The sequence below is a fragment of the Oncorhynchus mykiss genome, chromosome 2 (genome assembly GCF_057628025.1).
Source record: "Oncorhynchus mykiss isolate SJ-2025 chromosome 2, ASM5762802v1, whole genome shotgun sequence".
NCBI lineage: Eukaryota > Metazoa > Chordata > Actinopteri > Salmoniformes > Salmonidae > Oncorhynchus > Oncorhynchus mykiss.
Window position 1 is genome coordinate 27,498,532 of NC_143023.1, and position 18,439 is coordinate 27,516,970.

The following is an 18,439-nucleotide window of genomic DNA, read 5'->3' on the forward strand; positions in this document are numbered from 1 at the left end:
AGGCCCTAGTTGTCTATAATTATGGTCAGAAATTATACATGCAAGATTGCAGTTTCATAAGAAATACAATAATTATTTTGCCAACATTTTATTTAACAGGATCCAGCTTTTCTCATAATGACAGTGCCCACAAGAAAAGTCACGCTTTAGAACATGAGAATGGCCTGGCTGTATACTTTAAAATGCAGAGGGAGGGAACAAGCTCCTTATTCCTTTTCTCCCTTGTAGTAATGTAGTCAGGCAATAGAATGGAGCCTTTTATCCAACTACCTAGAGATCAGTGCTTACTTTATGGAAGGGAGTATTTTAAATATCTAGTTCGAGGACGGCAGTGTATATTTAAGCAATAAGGCCCGTGGGGGTTGTGGTATATGGCCAACATTCCACAGCTAAGGGCTGTTCTTACGGAGTTCCTGGATACAGCCCTTAGCTGTGGTATGTTGGCCATATACCACAACCTCCCGCAATAAAGAAATCCCCTAGACCACGCCCACAAATTGGGAAAACAAATATTCTTTACCATTCATCCCATTGGAAAAGAGCTTACCTTTTGTTTCTACAGAAATAACAAAACATTCCAAAGAGCATGTAGCCAGGTCAAAAATCACAACAGACTTAACAATGCTCCCAACGTAGGGAAATAGAGCCTATGAGAAGAACCTAGTGGCTTCAGAATGTAAGTAGGCTATGCGTGTGGAAAGCATTGTTAAGTACAGTTTGTTTAACGTCAGTCTTGACTAGCTTGATGTTCCGGTCGGTCGGCCGATAGCATTGTCATAAGGGGCATGAGGCAAAATTACGTTTTTCTAAGTAGTAATCTTTAGACATATCGTTTTGTAATTGATTAAAACAAGTAGACAAAATGCCACGTTTTTGCTGTGAGCCAATGGGGTAACCACAGGTGGGCAGGGTCACAACGTTCTAATACCGTCTGGGTGTAGCTGCCTTGAACACCTCCCATAGATACATTCAATCCATGCTCTGTATACCTCTTCTGATTGGTTGGTCTAGCCTGCATCTTTGCTCCTCGTTTCTATCCATCCGTCAACACTTACAGTCCCCAAGGGGCAGCGAATTCAGAGTAAGGGAGAGGAGTGCAGTGAGTTGAGTCGAAGTTCCGCATGTACTTCCGTGCCTGAGAAGAGAGAGGAGAGCAAGTGATGAAACAATATAGGAGATAACATTCCCAATAAATTAATCTGTAGATTTTGTCTTTTGCCCACTTTGCCACCTTAACATTTCCATATAAAAGGGAATCAGATGTACTTATAGATGTACAGGTATTAGCCCGCCACAGAACAAATGCAGCAGCATTAGCAGGAATTGATTACACTTCTATCATGCTGTAGTAAATTAATTCAACCACAGAGCCAATAGAAATACATTACACCAGTCACAAGGAGAGCAAAGGTGACCTAGTTACTATGGAAGATGAAAGTTGTTTCTCACCAGGAAGAGAGCCAGCTGTCGTCTTCCCTCCGGTGTCATGTCCTCACCTGACAAAACAAACAGGAAAGGCTTAAAAATTACACGTATGTTTATATAGGTTGTTTTAGGTCTCTTTATGCAGTTTTGCCCTATTTTTAATCCCAGCCCCTGTCCCCACAGGGGGCCTTTTGGTAGGCCATCATTGTAAATAAGAATCTGTTCTTAACGGACTTGCATAGTTAAAATATATAGATACAATCTCAGAGAGCAGTGGTGTAAAGTACTACTTAAGTCGTTTTTTGGAGTCTCTGTACTTCACTACATTCCTAAATAATGTCATTTTTACTCCATACATTTTCCCAGAGACCCAAAAGTACTAGTTACAATTTGAATGCTTAGCAGGACAGGAAAAAGGTCCAATTCACACACAACAAGAGAACGTCCCTGGTCATCCCTACTGCCTCTGATCTGGCGGACTCACTAACTGTAAATTATGTCCGAGTGTTGCAGCTGCCCCTGGCTGTCAAAAAAAGTTAATTGTGCCATCTGGTTTGATGTATAGCATTTACTTTGTACTTTTACTCAAGTATGACAATTTACCATTTAAAATCTGATACTCCTAGACTTTTACTGGGTCATTTTATATTAAGGCATCTTTACTTTTACTACCTCTGGCAGAAAGGAGCGTCTAAGGGGCAGTGAACTAACCCTTTTGACAAAAGGACAAAGACCAAAATAAATTCCATCAGGTAATTCATCTAGGGAGATTCTAATCTAAGTCAAACAGCTGTAATGGTGTGGTCATTTGAGGAGCAGTCTTACCAACGCTCCAGGGGAAGAAAACATCTCTCTCCGTCTTATACGACTGCAGAACAGACACACACCAGTCATCATCCACCTCATAGCTACTGTACACCGCTGCCTCTTCTACGTGGTTGGAGGCTGCCAGCCATGCTCTGATGGCCCTGACTCCATCGTCTGTCATCACCTTAGGGTACCTGAAGATATGACATCAAAGGGTTTAAACAGAAACACAGCGCTCACTCTCTGTTCCTAGTGTATGTATATGGTACAAGGCAACACCTTAGCTGTCTTTGTGAGGTTGTGGATAATCAGGTCTGTAGTGGACAATGTGTACATAGACATACACAGCCTGTGAGAGGTCTTGGAGACGGAGAACCGACCTGAACTGCAGAAGTTTGAGCAGGAGGTTGTTTCCTCTGTTGGACATGATGTCTTCTGGACCCCTGAAACACAAGTCAGTCAGTGAAACCAGTCACTAGATTTACCAGCGCATATCTAATCTGAACGGGCCCTTTTCGTTATTCATGCCTTCATAGTGACTCACGTGGTGGTAATGATCTCATCTTTGGTTCTTCTGATCAGAAGCACTGGTCCCTGGTACCTAAGGAAGAACTCAAGTGTTTGGGTCACAAAATCTCCCATCGGGTAAACAGCACCCCTTTTGACCTCCCATACATATATTTGCCCATTGTAAAAGTGCTCAGAACGTGTATTTTTGGACCTGCTTGTCAAAACATTCAGAAGAATAAAGGTGCTCAAAGTTTAACTAATTTGCATATCCCACCATACCACACATCCTTGTCTTCATCACTGGAAAATATAGTTGTAATTGATATTTAAAAGCAACTATTTTATACTTAAACACAATTATCTAAAAACTTGTAAAACTCTTTTGTTCTTCATATTTGTATACATTGTAGCTTATACCCTACTTTACATCTGAAGTTTGTGTTGTGCCCGCCCTCAGGTGAGACATGGTCTTGAATACAGTAGGTCACAATACCAGAATTGACTTCAATACAGATGCCGTCATGTTTCTCAACACCAAAAAAGGAACATTAGCCAGTCACAGAATGGCACTTGATACAGAAACTCAGCTACTGACTACTGTCAATCGTTGAGCATCTTTTAAATTCAAAATCATTAGATTTGACCGTTTTTACTGTAACATTTTTTAGAGACGGCTATGTATGGATGAATTAACCAATTATACAATCAATTTGACTAATTAACTGGGTAAATCAAGTACACAGTGTACAAAATATTGAGAACACCTTCCTAATATTGAGCCCCCCCTCCTCAGAACAGCCTCAATTCGTCAGGGCATGGACTCCATAAGGTGTCGAAATCATTCCACAGGGATGTGGCCAGTCTTGATTCAAGTTGGCTGGATGTCCTTTGGGTGGTGGACCATTCTTGATACACATGGGAAACTGTTGATCGTGGAAAAGGCAGTATAATCTTTTGTCTTTCCCATTCACCCTCTGAATGTCACAGATACACAATCCAAGCCTCAATTGTCTCAAGGCTTAAAAATCCTTCTTTAACCTGTCTCCTCCCCTTCATCTACTCCAGTGGTTCCCAAACTTTTTATAGTCCCGTACCCCTTCGAACATTCAAACTCCACCTACGTACCCCCTCTAGCACCTGGGTCAGCGTACTCTCCAAATTATTTTTTTTTGCCATCATTGTAAGCCTGCCGCACGCACACACACACACAATACATTTATGAAACTTAAGAATGAGCTTGTCACTTCCCACGACCTGGGTTGTGACAAAGAGCTCTTAAAGGACCAGGGCACAAATAATCAATAATTTTGCTCTTTAGTTAGACATCTTACATATAAAACCTATAAATACAAAAATGTGAATAACTCACCACAGGTTAATGAGAAGGGTGTGTGTGAAAGGATGCACATAACTCTGCAATGTTTGGTTGTATTGGAGAGATTCTCAGTCTTAAAATCATTTCCCACACACAGTCTGTGCCTGTATTTCGTTTTCAAGCTACTGAGGGCCGAGAATCCACCCTCAGAGGTACGGGGTTGCAAAGGGCATCAGTGTCTTAATAGCGAGATTTACCAAGGCAGGATACTCTGAGCACAGCCCTATCAAGAAATCTGCCAGTGACTTCTGATTAAATTACATTTTCACAGAACCACTTGTTGCAATTTTGATAAGGCTCTCTTGTTCAGATATCGGTAAGTGGACTGGAGGCAGGGCATGAAAGGGATAACGAATCCAGTTGTTTGTGTCGTCTGTTTCGGGGAAGTACCTGCGTAATTGCACACCCAGCTCACTCAGGTGCTTCGCTATATCACATTTGACATTGCCTTGTCTTTGCCTCTTGATAACCAGCACACAGTATGTTGCAGAATCGTTACATGGTCGCTGCCCATATCATTGCATAGTGCAGAAAATACAAGAGTTCAAAAGCCCCTCGGTACACCGCAGCATCCGCAAAGGAAATGCCTGGACACGACAGTGAAACGTCTTTCAAGCTGTCAGGCATTCCCTTTGCGGATGCTGCGGTGTACCGAGCAACTGCTTGCACACCCATGTCTCCCTGTCATGGCTTTTGCACCATCAGTACAGATAACAACATGAGCAGCAGTTACGTTTGGTTACATACAGACTGTTAGTGGAATTCCCGCGAGTGAGTAACAGTTAATGTGATTGGATGCTAATTATTTGATAAGGCTAGCTGTATTTGACATTGTGTTGTTATTTCGCTGAACTGAAGATGGTTTAATTTGATTTTTGGCAGTGAAACGAGGCTACTCAGGCGAGAGAAAAAAACTCACCCAAATGTATAGCCCTGTTGGAAAATATAAATGGACTGTTTTGAAAATCTGAAGGAAAATGTAACAAATATATATATACACAGTGCATTGCGAAAGTATTCGGCACCCTTGAACTTTGCGACCTTTTGCCACATTTCAGGCTTCAAACATAAAGATATAAAACTGTATTTTTTTGTGAAGAATCAACAACAAGTGGGACACAATCATGAAGTGGAACGACATTTATTGGATATTTCAAACTTTTTTAACAAATCAAAAACTGAAAAATTGGGCGTGCAAAATTATTCAGCCCCTTTACTTTCAGTACAGCAAACTCTCTCCAGAAGTTCAGTGAGGATCTCTGAATGATCAAATGTTGACCTAAATGACTAATGATGATAAATACAATCCACCTGTGTGTAATCAAGTCTCCGTATAAATGCACCTGCACTGTGATAGTCTCAGAGGTCCGTTAAAAGCGCAGAGAGCATCATGAAGAACAAGGAACACACCAGGCAGGTCCGAGATACTGTTATGAAGAAGTTTAAAGCCGGATTTGGATACAAAAAGATTTCCCAAGCTTTAAACATCCCAAGGAGCACTGTGCAAGCGATAATATTGAAATGGAAGGAGTATAAGACCACTGCAAATCTACCAAGACCTGGCCGTCCCTCTAAACTTTCAGCTCATACAAGGAGAAGACTGATCAGAGATGCAGCCAAGAGGCCCATGATCACTCTGGATGAACTGCAGAGATCTACAGCTGAGGTGGGAGACTCTGTCCATGGGACAACAATCAGTCGTATATTGCACAAATCTGGCCTTTATGGAAGAGTGGCAAGAAGAAAGCCATTTCTTAAAGATATCCATAAAAAGTGTAGTTTAAAGTTTGCCACAAGCCACCTGGGAGACACACCAAACATGTGGAAGAACATCTGGTCAGATGAAACCAAAATTGAACTTTTTGGCAACAATGCAAGACGTTATGTTTGGCGTAAAAGCAACACAGCTCATCACCCTGAACACCATCCCCATTGTCAAACATGGTGGTGGCAGCATCATGGTTTGGGTCTGCTTTTCTTCAGCAGGGACAGGGAAGATGGTTAAAATTGATGGGAAGATGGATGGAGCCAAATACAGGACCATTCTGGAAGACAACCTGATGGAGTCTGCAAAAGACCTGAGACTGGGACGGAGATGTGTCTTCCAACAAGACAATGATCCAAAACATAAAGCAAAATCTACAATGGAATGGTTCAAAAATAAACATATCCAGGTGTTAGAATGGCCAAGTCAAAGTCCAGACCTGAATCCAATCGAGAATCTGTGGAAAGAACTGAAAACTGCTGATAACAAATGCTCTCCATCCAACCTCACTGAGCTCGAGCTGTTTTGCAAGGAGGAATGGGAAACAATTGCAGTCTCTCGATGTGCAAAACTGATAGAGACATACCCCAAGCGACTTACAGCTGTAATCGCAGGAAAAGGTGGCGCTACAAAGTATTAACTTAAGGGGGCTGAATAATTTTGCACGCCCAATTTTTCAGTTCTTGATTTGTTAAAAAAGTTTGAAATATCCAATAAATGTCGTTCCACTTCATGATTGTGTCCCACTTGTTGTTTATTCTTCACAAAAAAATACAGTTTTATATCTTTATGTTTGAAGCCTGAAATGTGGCAAAAGGTCGCAAATTTCAAGGGGGCCAAATACTTTCGCAATGCACTGTATATATTTTTAAACGTGAATCACATTTTTTATTTGGTTTACCCCCGAAGGCACTGCGCGTACCCCAGTTTGGGAACCACTGATCTACACTGATGGAAGTGGATTCAACACGTGACATCAATAAGGGATCATAGATTTCACCTGGACTCACCTGGTCAGTCTGCAATGGAAAGAACATGTGAACCTAATGTTTTGTACACAATACAGGTGTATGCATATTCACTATGAGTGTGTGCATGCATTGAGTTGAGCTTGTTTTGGCTGATTTCATGGGACTACAGATGAGTTTCCCTTCCATTTGGGACTTATTTTATTGTACTGATCAACATCATTTACATAGAAGTAGCTTATTTGATATAGCTGCACGCTGTGTCTTTAACCAGTAATGAAAATTTCCTGTGATGAAGACATGGATATCCGATGGTAGGATATGTAAAATAGGTCAACTTTGGGCACCTTTATTCTCCTGAATGTTTTGGCATTCAGGTCAAAAAAGTCCCTTTCTGACCACTTCCTCCATGGGTAAACATATATGGAATGTTTTGGCATTCAGGTCAAAAAAGTCCCTTTCTGACCACTTCCTCCATGGGTAAACATATATGGAATGTTTTGGCATTCAGGTCAAAAAAGTCCCTTTCTGACCACTTCCATGGGTAAACATATATGGAATGTTTTGGCATTCAGGTCAAAAAAGTCCCTTTCTGACCACTTCCATGGGTAAACATATATGGAATGTTTTGGCATTCAGGTCAAAAAAGTCCCTTTCTGACCACTTCCTCCATGGGTAAACATATATGGAATGTTTTGGCATTCAGGTCAAAAAGTCCCTTTCTGACCACTTCCTCCATGGGTAAACATATATGGAATGTTTTGTTCAAATCAAATGGGATGCTGTCAAAACGTGATTCAATTCAAATAAATGTACCCAATATTTTCCATGGATGATATGTTCGTGTCAGACACACACACGTGTAAAGTGTTTGTGTGAGTAAGGAGTGTTGCACTTACTTGCAGAGCTGTTCTGCGCTGTTGAGGTTCATGTACTGCCTGACTGTGTGTGTCACCAGAGGCCCTGAAACACACCATTTCCATTGTCAGATCCTGAACCAAACACAGCCCGTACAAAGACACACACCTCAGGCCTTTAGAAGCTCTTATCCAAAGTGACTGTATTCACTTCTTAATATATATATTCTTATAGAATATATCTCACCATAGAAAAAAAAAAGTGTACACAATACATTTGTTTATATGACATCACTGTTTTTTTCCACGCCTTGACCTATGACCCCTGCGAGAGACTCACTCCAGCTGTCGGGCATGACCTTGAGGGCCAGCGGAAGCAGGTCATCAAAGGAGGCGTCCAATACCAGCGCTTGGATCTCTGGATAGGACATCACAGCCCAACTGGCTGAGAGACAGAGAGAAATATATAGACAGAGAAAGAGAAAAGGAAATATGAGAGGAGGAGAGAGAAGGGAGGAGAGTGCGGAGAGAGGGTGGTCGAGAAGAGTGAGATGGAGAGAAAATGAAGAGAAGGGGGAGAAATAAAGAAGTGGTGCTTACAATATGTTGGTGAAATTGGTCAACTCATTCCCACAACAGACTAGGGCCAGACAAACTGCATATACCAGTAGGGTCCCTACCTGTGAATCCCCCTATGGACCAGGCATACACCATTATGTCACTGAGCTGGAAGCCCAGCTTGTGCACTGCAAACTGGATCACTACATCCATGGCATTGGCCTCGTTCTGGGGGAACGGTACGCCCTGAGAGAATTAAGGGAGTGGATTGGGGAACGAAGAGTTATTGTTTTACATTTACTTTCATGTCAATGCACATTTTGAGACGGAAACAAATCTGCTGCTAACACAGACATTTAGATTTCAGTCATTTTAGCGGAAGCTCTTATCCAGAGTGATTGGATACTTTTTCCTACTTTTACTTGCTGGTCCCCTGTGGGAATTGAATCCAAAACACTGTGCGTCTTCCAACCTTCTCTATGAATGACACGTGTAGACAAACCAGACTTTCCACATAAGACAAACTTGCCTAATAATGCAGTTGAAATATGCTGGTAAGTTCACACAAACGCATGATGGGGACGAGCGAGGGACACTTAAGGCTTACCGTGCTTCCTGCAAAGCCAGGGTGGTTCCAGCCAAGCACTGAGTATCCACCTGCAACAGACAGAAACGGCTTTATACTGCTCTAGTTTAAATTTAACAGGTTAAGGAATATGTTAACCACCATGTATGAACAGTGATCTTCACAACGAAAGATGGTAAGTAGGATGGAAGTAGGAAATAAGTATTTGTTGTGTAAAAGTGTCAGAGGTTCCTTACCTTCCAATGGAGTGTTCATACAGCCCACCTCATAGAAGCCTGCGTTCCCCTCACAGCAGATCACCTACAACATACAGCCAACACTACAGACCTCGCAGGGAAACATGGGTAATGTAGTGCTGATGGTTCATAGAGCCTACTGTAGTCCAGTTCCTTATCAGAGGAATCATGGGTAATGTAGTTCAGATGGTTCATAGAGCCTAGTGCAGGTCCTACCAGAGTCTGTCCGTGCAGTCCCTCTTCTCTCCTGCGGTCCACAAACATGGTATCAATCTCATTCCCATCACACGCCACCAGCTTGTTCCTCTGGCCCTCACACTGCACACAGAAGAGGGAGAGAGGTACAGAAACGTATCGGAAAAGAGAAACTTCAAGTTACGCAGTTCTATAAGATAAAGGCTGCATACAGTGCATTCTGAAAGTATTCAGACCCATTGACTTTTTCCACATTTTGTTACGTTACAGCCTTATTCTAAAATGGATGAAATCCCCCCCCACCCCCAGCTACACACAATAATGGCAAAGCAAAAACAGGTTTTTAGAAATGTATGCAAATGTATTTAAAAAAATTATCAAACTGAAATAACACATTTACATAAGTATTCAGACTTCACTCAGTACTTTGTTGAAGCACTTTTGGCAGCGATTACAGCCTCGAGTCTTCTTGGGTACGACACTGTATACACCTGTATTTGGAGAGTTTCTCCCATTCTTCCCAGCAGATCCTCTCAAGCTCTATCAGGTTGGATGGGGGATCGTCGCTGCACAGCTATTTCAGGTCTCTCCAGAGATGTTAGATCAGGTTCAAATCCTGGCTCTGGCTGGGCCGCTCAAGGACAAGACTTGTCCCGAAGCCACTCCTGCGTTGTCTTGGCTGTGTTCTTTGGGTCGTTGACCTGTTGGAAGGTGAACCATGATCCCAGTCTGAAGTCCTGAGTGCTCTGGAGCAGGGTTTCATCAAGGATCTCTGTACTTTTCTCCGTTCATCTTTCCCTCGTTCCTGACTCGTCTCCCAGTCCCTACCACTGAAAAGCATCCCCACAGCATGATAATGCCACCACCATGCTTCACTGTTGGGATGGCACCAGGTTTCCTCCAGATATGATGCTTGGCATTCAGGCTAAAGAGTTCAAGCTTGCTTTCATCAGACCAGAGAATCTTGTTTCTCATGGTCTGAGAGTCCTTTAGGTGACTTTTGGCAAACTCCAAGTGGGCTAGCATGTACCTTTTACTGAGGAGTGGCTTCCATCTGGCCGCTCTACCACAAATGCTTGATTGGTAGAGTGCTGCAGAGATTGTTGTCCTTCTGGAAGGTTCTCTCATCTCCAGAGGAACACTGGAGCGCTGTCAGAGTGACCATCGGTTTCTTGGTCACCTCCCTGACCAAGGCCTTTCTCCTGGGGTTCCACATTTCTTCCATTTAAGAATGATAGAGGCCAGTGTGTTCTTGGGGACCTTCAATGCTGCAGACATTTTTTGGTACCCTTCTCCAGATCTGTGCCTCGACACAATCCTGTTTCGGAGCTCTACGGACAATTCCATCGACCTCACGGCTTGGTTTTTGCTCCAACTGTGGGACCTTATATAGACAGACGTGTGCCTTTCTAAATCATGTCCAATTAATTTAATTTACCACAGATGGACTCCAATCAGAGAAACATCTCAAGGATGATCAATGGAAATAGGACGCACCGGAGCTCAATTTCGAGTCTCATAGCAAAGGGTCTGAATAGTTATGTAAATAAGCCATTTCTAAAAACCTGTTTTAGCTTTGTCATTATGGGATATTGTGTGTAGATTGATGAAGAAAATGTATTTAATAAGGCTGTAACATAACAAAATGTGGAAAAAGTCAGGGGGTCTGAATACTTTCTGAATGCACTGTATATGAATACATGTATAACTATTGTAAATGAATGTAACTTGACCCTACTGTGATGTGTGATGACTCACCTCTTCTATAAGTCTAGCCTGGCCCTGTTGTAGCATGGGTCTCATAGCCCTTTGCAGTAGGTATACAGACCCAGGGTACAGAATCCTCCTCCCAAATGAGTGGGCAATCAGAAAACTAGAAAGGGGGAGAACGAGGGAGGGGAGAGAAAAGGTAGCATCAGTGGGCTAGCAGGCAGTAATGTAATATGAATCAAATATACCAAGCCTGCCTGCTGTAAGTGTGGAGCAGAGAGAAACTGTGACAGAAACAGTATTTAGTTACATTATGACCTGTGTTGTACGATATCTGATTATGTTGCATGGTAGTGTGGTATATTGTAGTCTATTGAGTGTTTATACCTGACAATGTGGTATGGTAGAATATAGTGCATTTAGTTTAGTACCTGATGTGGTAGAATATAGTGCATTTAGTTTAGTACCTGATGTGGTAGAATATAGTGCATTTAGTTTAGTGCCTGATGTGGTAGAATATAGTGCATTTAGTTTAGTGCCTGATGTGGTAGAATATAGTGCATTTAGTTTAGTACCTGATGTGGTAGAATATAGTGCATTTAGTTTAGTACCTGATGTGGTAGAATATAGTGCATTTAGTTTAGTGCCTGATGTGGTAGAATATAGTGCATTTAGTTTAGTGCCTGATGTGGTAGAATATAGTGCATTTAGTTTAGTACCTGATGTGGTAGAATATAGTGCATTTAGTTTAGTGCCTGATGTGGTAGAATATAGTGCATTTAGTTTAGTACCTGACGATGTGGTAGAATATAGTGCATTTAGTTTAGTACCTGATGTGGTAGAATATAGTGCATTTAGTTTAGTGCCTGATGTGGTGTGGTAGAATGTAGTGCATTTAGTTCAGTACCTGACGATGTGGTGTGGTAGAATATAATGCATTTACACTGAACAAAAATATAAAATGTAACATGTAAAATGAAAACGCAACATGTAAAGGTGTTTCATGAGCTGAAATAAAAGATCCCATAAATGTTCACTCACAAAATGCTTATATCTCTCCAATTTTGTGCACTATTTTTTTTAATCCCTGTTTGTGAGCATTTCTCCTTTGCCAAGATAATCCATCCACCTAACAGGTGTGGCATATCAAGAATCTGATTAAACAGCATGATCATTACACAGGTGCACCTTTTGCTGGGGACAATAAAAAGGCCACAACACAATGCCACAGATGTCAAGTTGAGGGAACGTGCAATTGGCATGCAGACTACAGGGAATTCCACCAGAGTGGTTACCAGAGAATGTTAATTTATTTACCAAATTTACCAGCTGCCACAAACATTGTTTTGGAGTAATTGTCAGTACGTCCAACTGGCCTCACAACCACAGACCATGTGTACGGCGTCGTGTGGGTAAGCGGTTTGCTGATGTCAACAAAGTGTCCCATTGTGTTGCTGGGGTTATGGCAGGTTCCCAAAATCGGTCTTCGGGAACCAAAGAGGTGCACGTTTTGGTTTTTGCCCTAGCACTACATAGCTGATTCAAATAATCATCAAGCTTTGATTATTTGAATCAGCTGTGTAGTGTTTTAGGGGGGGAAGGGCACCCATTGGGGTCACGAGGACCGAGTTTGGGAAACGCTGGGTTATGGTATGGCCAGGCATATGCTAAGGCCCATTGTCATGCCATTCATCCACCGCCATCACCTCATGTTTCAGCATGATAATGCATGGTCCCATGTTGCAAGGATCTGTACACAATTTCTGGAAGCTGAAAATGTCCCAGTTCTTTCATGGCCTGCATACTCACCAGACATCTCACCCATTGAGCATGTTTGGGATGCTCTGGATTGACACGTACAACAGTTCCCATCAATATAAAGCAACTTCGCACAGCCATTGAAGAGGAGTGGGACAACATCCCAGAGGCCTCAATCAACAGCCTGATCAACTCTATGTGAATGAGATATGTCGCTCTGCATGAGGCAAATGGTGGCCATACCAAAAAAAATGACCGGTTTTCTGATACACACCCCTATTTAAAAAAAAAGTTATGACCAACAGATGCATATCTATATTCCCAGTCATGTGAAATCCATAAGGCCTAATGAACTTATCAGTCAATTTAAATTTCCTAATATAAACTAACTCAGTAAAAACTATGAATTCGTTGAATATTGCATTTCTATTTTTGTTCAGTGTAGTTTAGTACCTGACAATGTGGCACGGTAGAGTACAGTGTGTTGTGGGTTTTGTAGTCTGTTTATACCTGACAAAGTGGCATGGCAGACAGGGGTCGACATTCACGCTTGACCAAGGCAAGTAAAAACAATTTTTTTTAAATGGCGAACAAGAAGAATATAGATTTAAGTTGTCCGAATGGACAAATAAAATAAATCAATATAAATTAGGGTAGTCCATTCAGAACTGGATCTGTGTCCTCCACATGTAGCGTTACACACTGTTCTCCCAATCTATGCGGAGCGCATCGGCATAGAATTATTGAAAGCCTGTATTGACAAGCACGAGTGGTCTTTCAATCAGGTAGTCGAGAGATGCGTTTGAGATCAAAGCGAACCGCATGTGCACATTTGTTGATATTCATTGCTTGTTAGTGAGTCATTTGCCCACTTATAGCTTATTTTTGGTCAGCAATCCTTGCGCAGCAGGTAAAATATAAAATATATATATTATATTATCTATTATTATCTCTCCTCTGGCAACAACCCGCTGGCACACACAGGTCACGCATACCCCATGACTTTTCCAGGATTTTCATTGCTGACCAAAAATAAGCTATAAGTGGGCAAATCACATACATATACATACATATATACACATACACATACAACAGACTAACTAGATAACCAGCCAAACTACACTGTTTTGAATTGGCTCTTGCTAGTTAACTACTTTGCATGTAATGTCATTGTCATGTCCAATGTCCTAAAATAACTTTCCACTGGCACTTGTGTATAACCGCAAATGGGGGACACAGTTGATACGGGTGCAGTAGATGAAACCAAATGCGGCATACTTCGGTTGTAAAACCGTCGCAAGCCCTCAAAATTAGCTAGGATTCTCATCTATTCAATTCCGGCGATGTAATTCTGACATGTAACAATGTTGTCAAGATTTTCCCTGAACACTGAATATTTTAACCTTACAAATAGATAAATAGATAAATAGATAAAACATCTTAGTTAGCTACCTCACCAACCTTAGCCATTTGATCCCTGGTTCATTTAACGAGGGAATCATTGTATAAAGACAAAGTATTTGGTTGTAATTGTAATGTTGCAGGGTGGACAAACCATCCTCCAGGAGAGCTACTGGGTGTGCAGGCTTTCGCTCCAGCCCTGCTCAAAAAATAATCAGCTGCTCAACAGGACCTTGATAAGCTGACTGGTGTATTTGTGCAGGTGTGGATCCAAAGTCTGCACACCAGGTAGCTCTCCAGATGGAGGGTTGACGGACCACGTGTTTTAAACAGTAGTGTGCTCAAGGCCACAGATGGCAGAATATAATTTGTATATACTTTACCTTTATTTAACTAGGCAAGTCAGTTAAGAACAAATTCTTATTTTCAATGATGTCCTGGGTTAACTGCCTGTTCAGGGGCAGAACGACAGATTTGTACCTTGTCAGCTCAGGGGTTTGAACTTGCGACCTTCCGGTTACTAGTCCAACGCTCTAACCACTAGGCTACCACTAACCACTAGGCTACCCTAGTAATGAAGGATATTTTACATCATACAACAATTTTCAGTCACCTTTTCGCACAAGTTAAACATTTGAATAAATAACCCTGTCCTACTTGTCCAAAGAACAAGTGGCTAAAAATTGTAATGTCAAGCCCTGGTAGAGTAGTGTATTTTGGATATTGTAGTCCGTCTATACCTGACGATGTGGCATGGTAGAGTGCGTAAAGAGTTAAGCACGCTGTCTGCTGCCCCTCTCAGTTTGGGCTCTGGCTTCAGTAGAGACACTCCTGCCTTGGACAGCAGCTTCCTGTCACACAGGATGTTAGAAGGGATATTTAACAAGAGTTATATAGTGAAAATAGAGCCTTACTCTCAAATCATAACCCAGACACAGTCATCCTGTTTACATTTTACTGTATCACCTGGTGTATTTCATACCAAAAAAACTACAATCACAGTGTAAAAATTAACACGTGTAAAAGGCTCACAATCAGTACGCAAATTACACACACAACTCACGGATTGCTAACTTCTTCCCAGCTGAAGTCTGCCGGCCAGTGAGAGAAGTCAAAATCATAGCAGGCCAGCTTTTTCTACAGACAGTACATTCAAAATTAGTGATCAGAAAGAATAGCTGTGGCTTGTTTCTTGAATTCAAGATTGCCAACCACTAGCAAAACAGGCCTGAGAATAATATCAAATGACATATAGGGTACTGGTTAGACATAACACACCATATGGGGAGTAAGGTGTCATTTGAGAAGCAGCCCAACTGTTGACAAGCTGTTGCCATAGCAGTGTTACCTTGTTGCTAGGCGTGTGGTTCTTCCTGGTTTCCTCCAGAATGGAGATGAACTGTTGATACTCAGAGTTCCTCCACCGTCCCCAACCTGAGAGGGAGGGAAAGGGAGAGAGAAGCAGCGAGTGCCAGAGAGAGTCTCAGTGGTGTACTTAGTGTACCTGACAGACCCACACCTTGTGAGGGAGTCAGTGTGTGAAATCATAACCCCCACAGGAATGCAATCGTAGTTACACACAATCCAATATCTGTTTAGTAGATGAAGAACACCAGACACTACATTCTCTAGAATTAGGTTTGAGATGCTATAATATTTTATTGGGGTGGGTGGGGGAGCATTGAACACAGAGGATTTCTCAAACCAGACCAATCCAGGAAGAGCAATACAAGTTCAGTAAGAAGAGTGGTAAAGTTCTCACCTCTCAGAAAGGCGACTCCCAGCAGACAAACCATTACACTTCCCACATACTGACTGACAGGTACCAGCTTACTGCTGCAGATGTACCCTGAAACACACAGCAACGGTTAGGGCTACGAACACTACACAAACAATTAGGCTAGTAATAGCCATTTGCTTCCTCTTTCTTGCACTAAAGCATGCACACATGTCCTACGTCAAACTATAACACCACTAGCCAGTACCAATACTTACCTACTACACTACAGCTGGGAGGTATTAATAGTTAAACGCAATAAGAGCATTACTGCAGGAGTCATTTTTCATTACCTTTCATATGGCATGAGCGAACACACACACACACACACTACCTTTTCTGTAAAGGTAGCAGAGGAGGAGAGGGGAGCTGTAGTATGACAGAGACCACAAAGCTGACGCCTGGAGGTAGAAAACACAAGAGAACAGTTACATCTCAACACAAAGTATGAGAATGTATAGACTACCTGTATAGCTATGCGAGTGTGCTACTTGTCTTTACCTGTGGCTTCAATTTAAGCAAAAAAGCAAGATTGTGTATTACAGTGCAGGCCACTGCATGTAATAGTAAAATAAAGTTTGTTCTCTAGCTAATCAAAACAGATGAATGATCAACAATTTGATACAACTTGTGGTAACTTGCTAGTTATATACTGACCCATCCGAGGATGCTGTCAGTGTGTTTCTCCAGGCTCTTGGGTTGATAAGTCCATCCCTGGGGTTGTAAGAGAAGGGGAAGTAGTTAGCTGCTAAATGAGTGGTGACTAGCCAAGTCAGCTAACTGGATAACTGCAATGATTTCCCTGCCTAGCTAGTACAGCTAACGTTAGCTACCTAGCATAGCTAAAAGCGGCTTAGGTTACGTGCTTGCTAGCATGCTCACCTGCAACAACACAAAGACAGCCATTATACTTGATTCTCCTTGGAATCTAGCTGAACATTCCCAAATGTGTTAACTATGCACAATTGTTCACATTGTCACCGGTCAGTGATTGACAGCAGTTTCAATAACACGTACTGACACATCCTGGCCGGGGGCGAGAGCTAGTGCTAGCGTCGACCAAAGTTACATTCCTAGCTCTTCCTGGTCGGTCACACACACAAGCACGGTATCTGCCGTGAGCCTACCCTCCTGCCTGCTCTTCCTTCGGGTCGGGACTCCTCCTGTGAACGGTGCACTCTCTGGAGATGAGGCCCCAAAAAGCAACGAAACCACATCCAGCCGGCCATTCTTCCTCCGGTAGCCGACACAGGATATAAATTCCAAACATACAAAGTTCAAGCGTTTTCTTCTTTTGTATAATAGCTTTCGCAACCATTATATGTGCATACCGCCACCTACTGTACAGGTGGATAATAAATATCCCCAAAAGGAAATAATGCTGGTACAAATAAATCTATACAAACTTTCAATAACACATTTTTAATTAAACTAAATCAGCCTGCTTTTCTATTCTAATCAGATACGTACACAGGCTCAGAAAGATCCCGTGAGGGTGGCATATTTTCTGGCCAAAGTAGTCCTTGCAGTGCGTGTGCCATGAAGTCTTCTCTGCTTCTTGGACACTTGTGCAGTACAATTAATAATGTGTATATAAATGCTGCACAATCCACCTTCTTCACAGTAAGTGTATCCAGATCACTTTGATGTTTAACATTTGCGGGTGCATCCACCGCCATATCTTCTTCAGAACTGTGGGCTGTTGCCCCTTCAACTCTCTTCACAGTTTGAACACACCTACTCATTTCAGAGTTATTTATTTGTACTATTTTCGACATTGTAGAATAATAGCGAATACATCAAAACTATGAGATAACACATATGGAATCATGTAGAAACCAAAAAAGTATTAAACAAATCAAAATATATTTTGTATTTGAGATTCTTCAAAGTAGCCACCCTTTGCCTTGATGACAGCTTTGTATACTCTTGGCATGCTCTCAACCAGCTTCACGAGGTAGTCACCCGGAATACATTTCAATTAACAGGTGTGCCCTTGTTAAAAGTTAATTTGTGGAATTTTTTTCCTTCTTAATGTATTTGAGCCAATCAGTTGTGTTGTGACAAGTTAGGGTTGGTATACTGAAGTTAGCCCTAATTGGTAAAAGACCAAGTCCATATTATGGCAAGAACAGCTCAAAAAAAGCAAATAGACATTACAGTCCTTCATTACTTTAAGACATGAAGGTCAGTCAATGCGGGGAATTTCAAGAACTTTGAAAGTTTCTTCAAGTGCAGTCGCAAAAACCATCAAGTGCTATGGTGAAACTGGCTCTCATGAGGACCGCCACAGGAAAGGAAGACCCAGAGTTACCTCTGCTGCAGAGGATACGTTCATTAGAGTTACCAGCCTCACAAATTGCAGCCCAAATAAATTCTTCACAGAGTTCAAGTAACAGACACATCTCAACATCAACTGTTCAGAAGAGACTGCGTGAATCAGGCCTTCATGGTCAAATTACTGCAAAGAAACCACTACTAAAGGACACCAATAATAATAATAAGAGACTT

At 41.9% G+C, this 18,439-nt stretch overlaps 1 protein-coding gene across 1 annotated transcript; it reads right to left on the bottom strand.

Annotated features, from left to right (window-relative positions):
• Positions 1-72: 72 nt before the first annotated feature.
• Positions 73-17,231, bottom strand: LOC110485762 (phosphatidylserine lipase ABHD16A). Its single transcript, XM_021556924.3, has 19 exons — positions 17,056-17,231; positions 16,586-16,642; positions 16,263-16,329; positions 15,914-16,000; positions 15,500-15,585; positions 15,215-15,288; positions 14,892-15,002; positions 11,041-11,155; positions 9,304-9,405; positions 9,088-9,151; positions 8,873-8,922; positions 8,388-8,511; positions 8,048-8,152; positions 7,750-7,813; positions 2,777-2,833; positions 2,613-2,675; positions 2,251-2,426; positions 1,450-1,496; positions 73-1,135 (listed from the first exon to the last, which is right to left on the bottom strand). The coding sequence occupies exons 1-19, from the start codon at positions 17,155-17,157 to the stop codon at positions 1,052-1,054; spliced, it is 1,635 nt and encodes a 544-aa protein (XP_021412599.2). The 5' UTR covers positions 17,158-17,231; the 3' UTR covers positions 73-1,051.
• Positions 17,232-18,439: the final 1,208 nt, after the last annotated feature.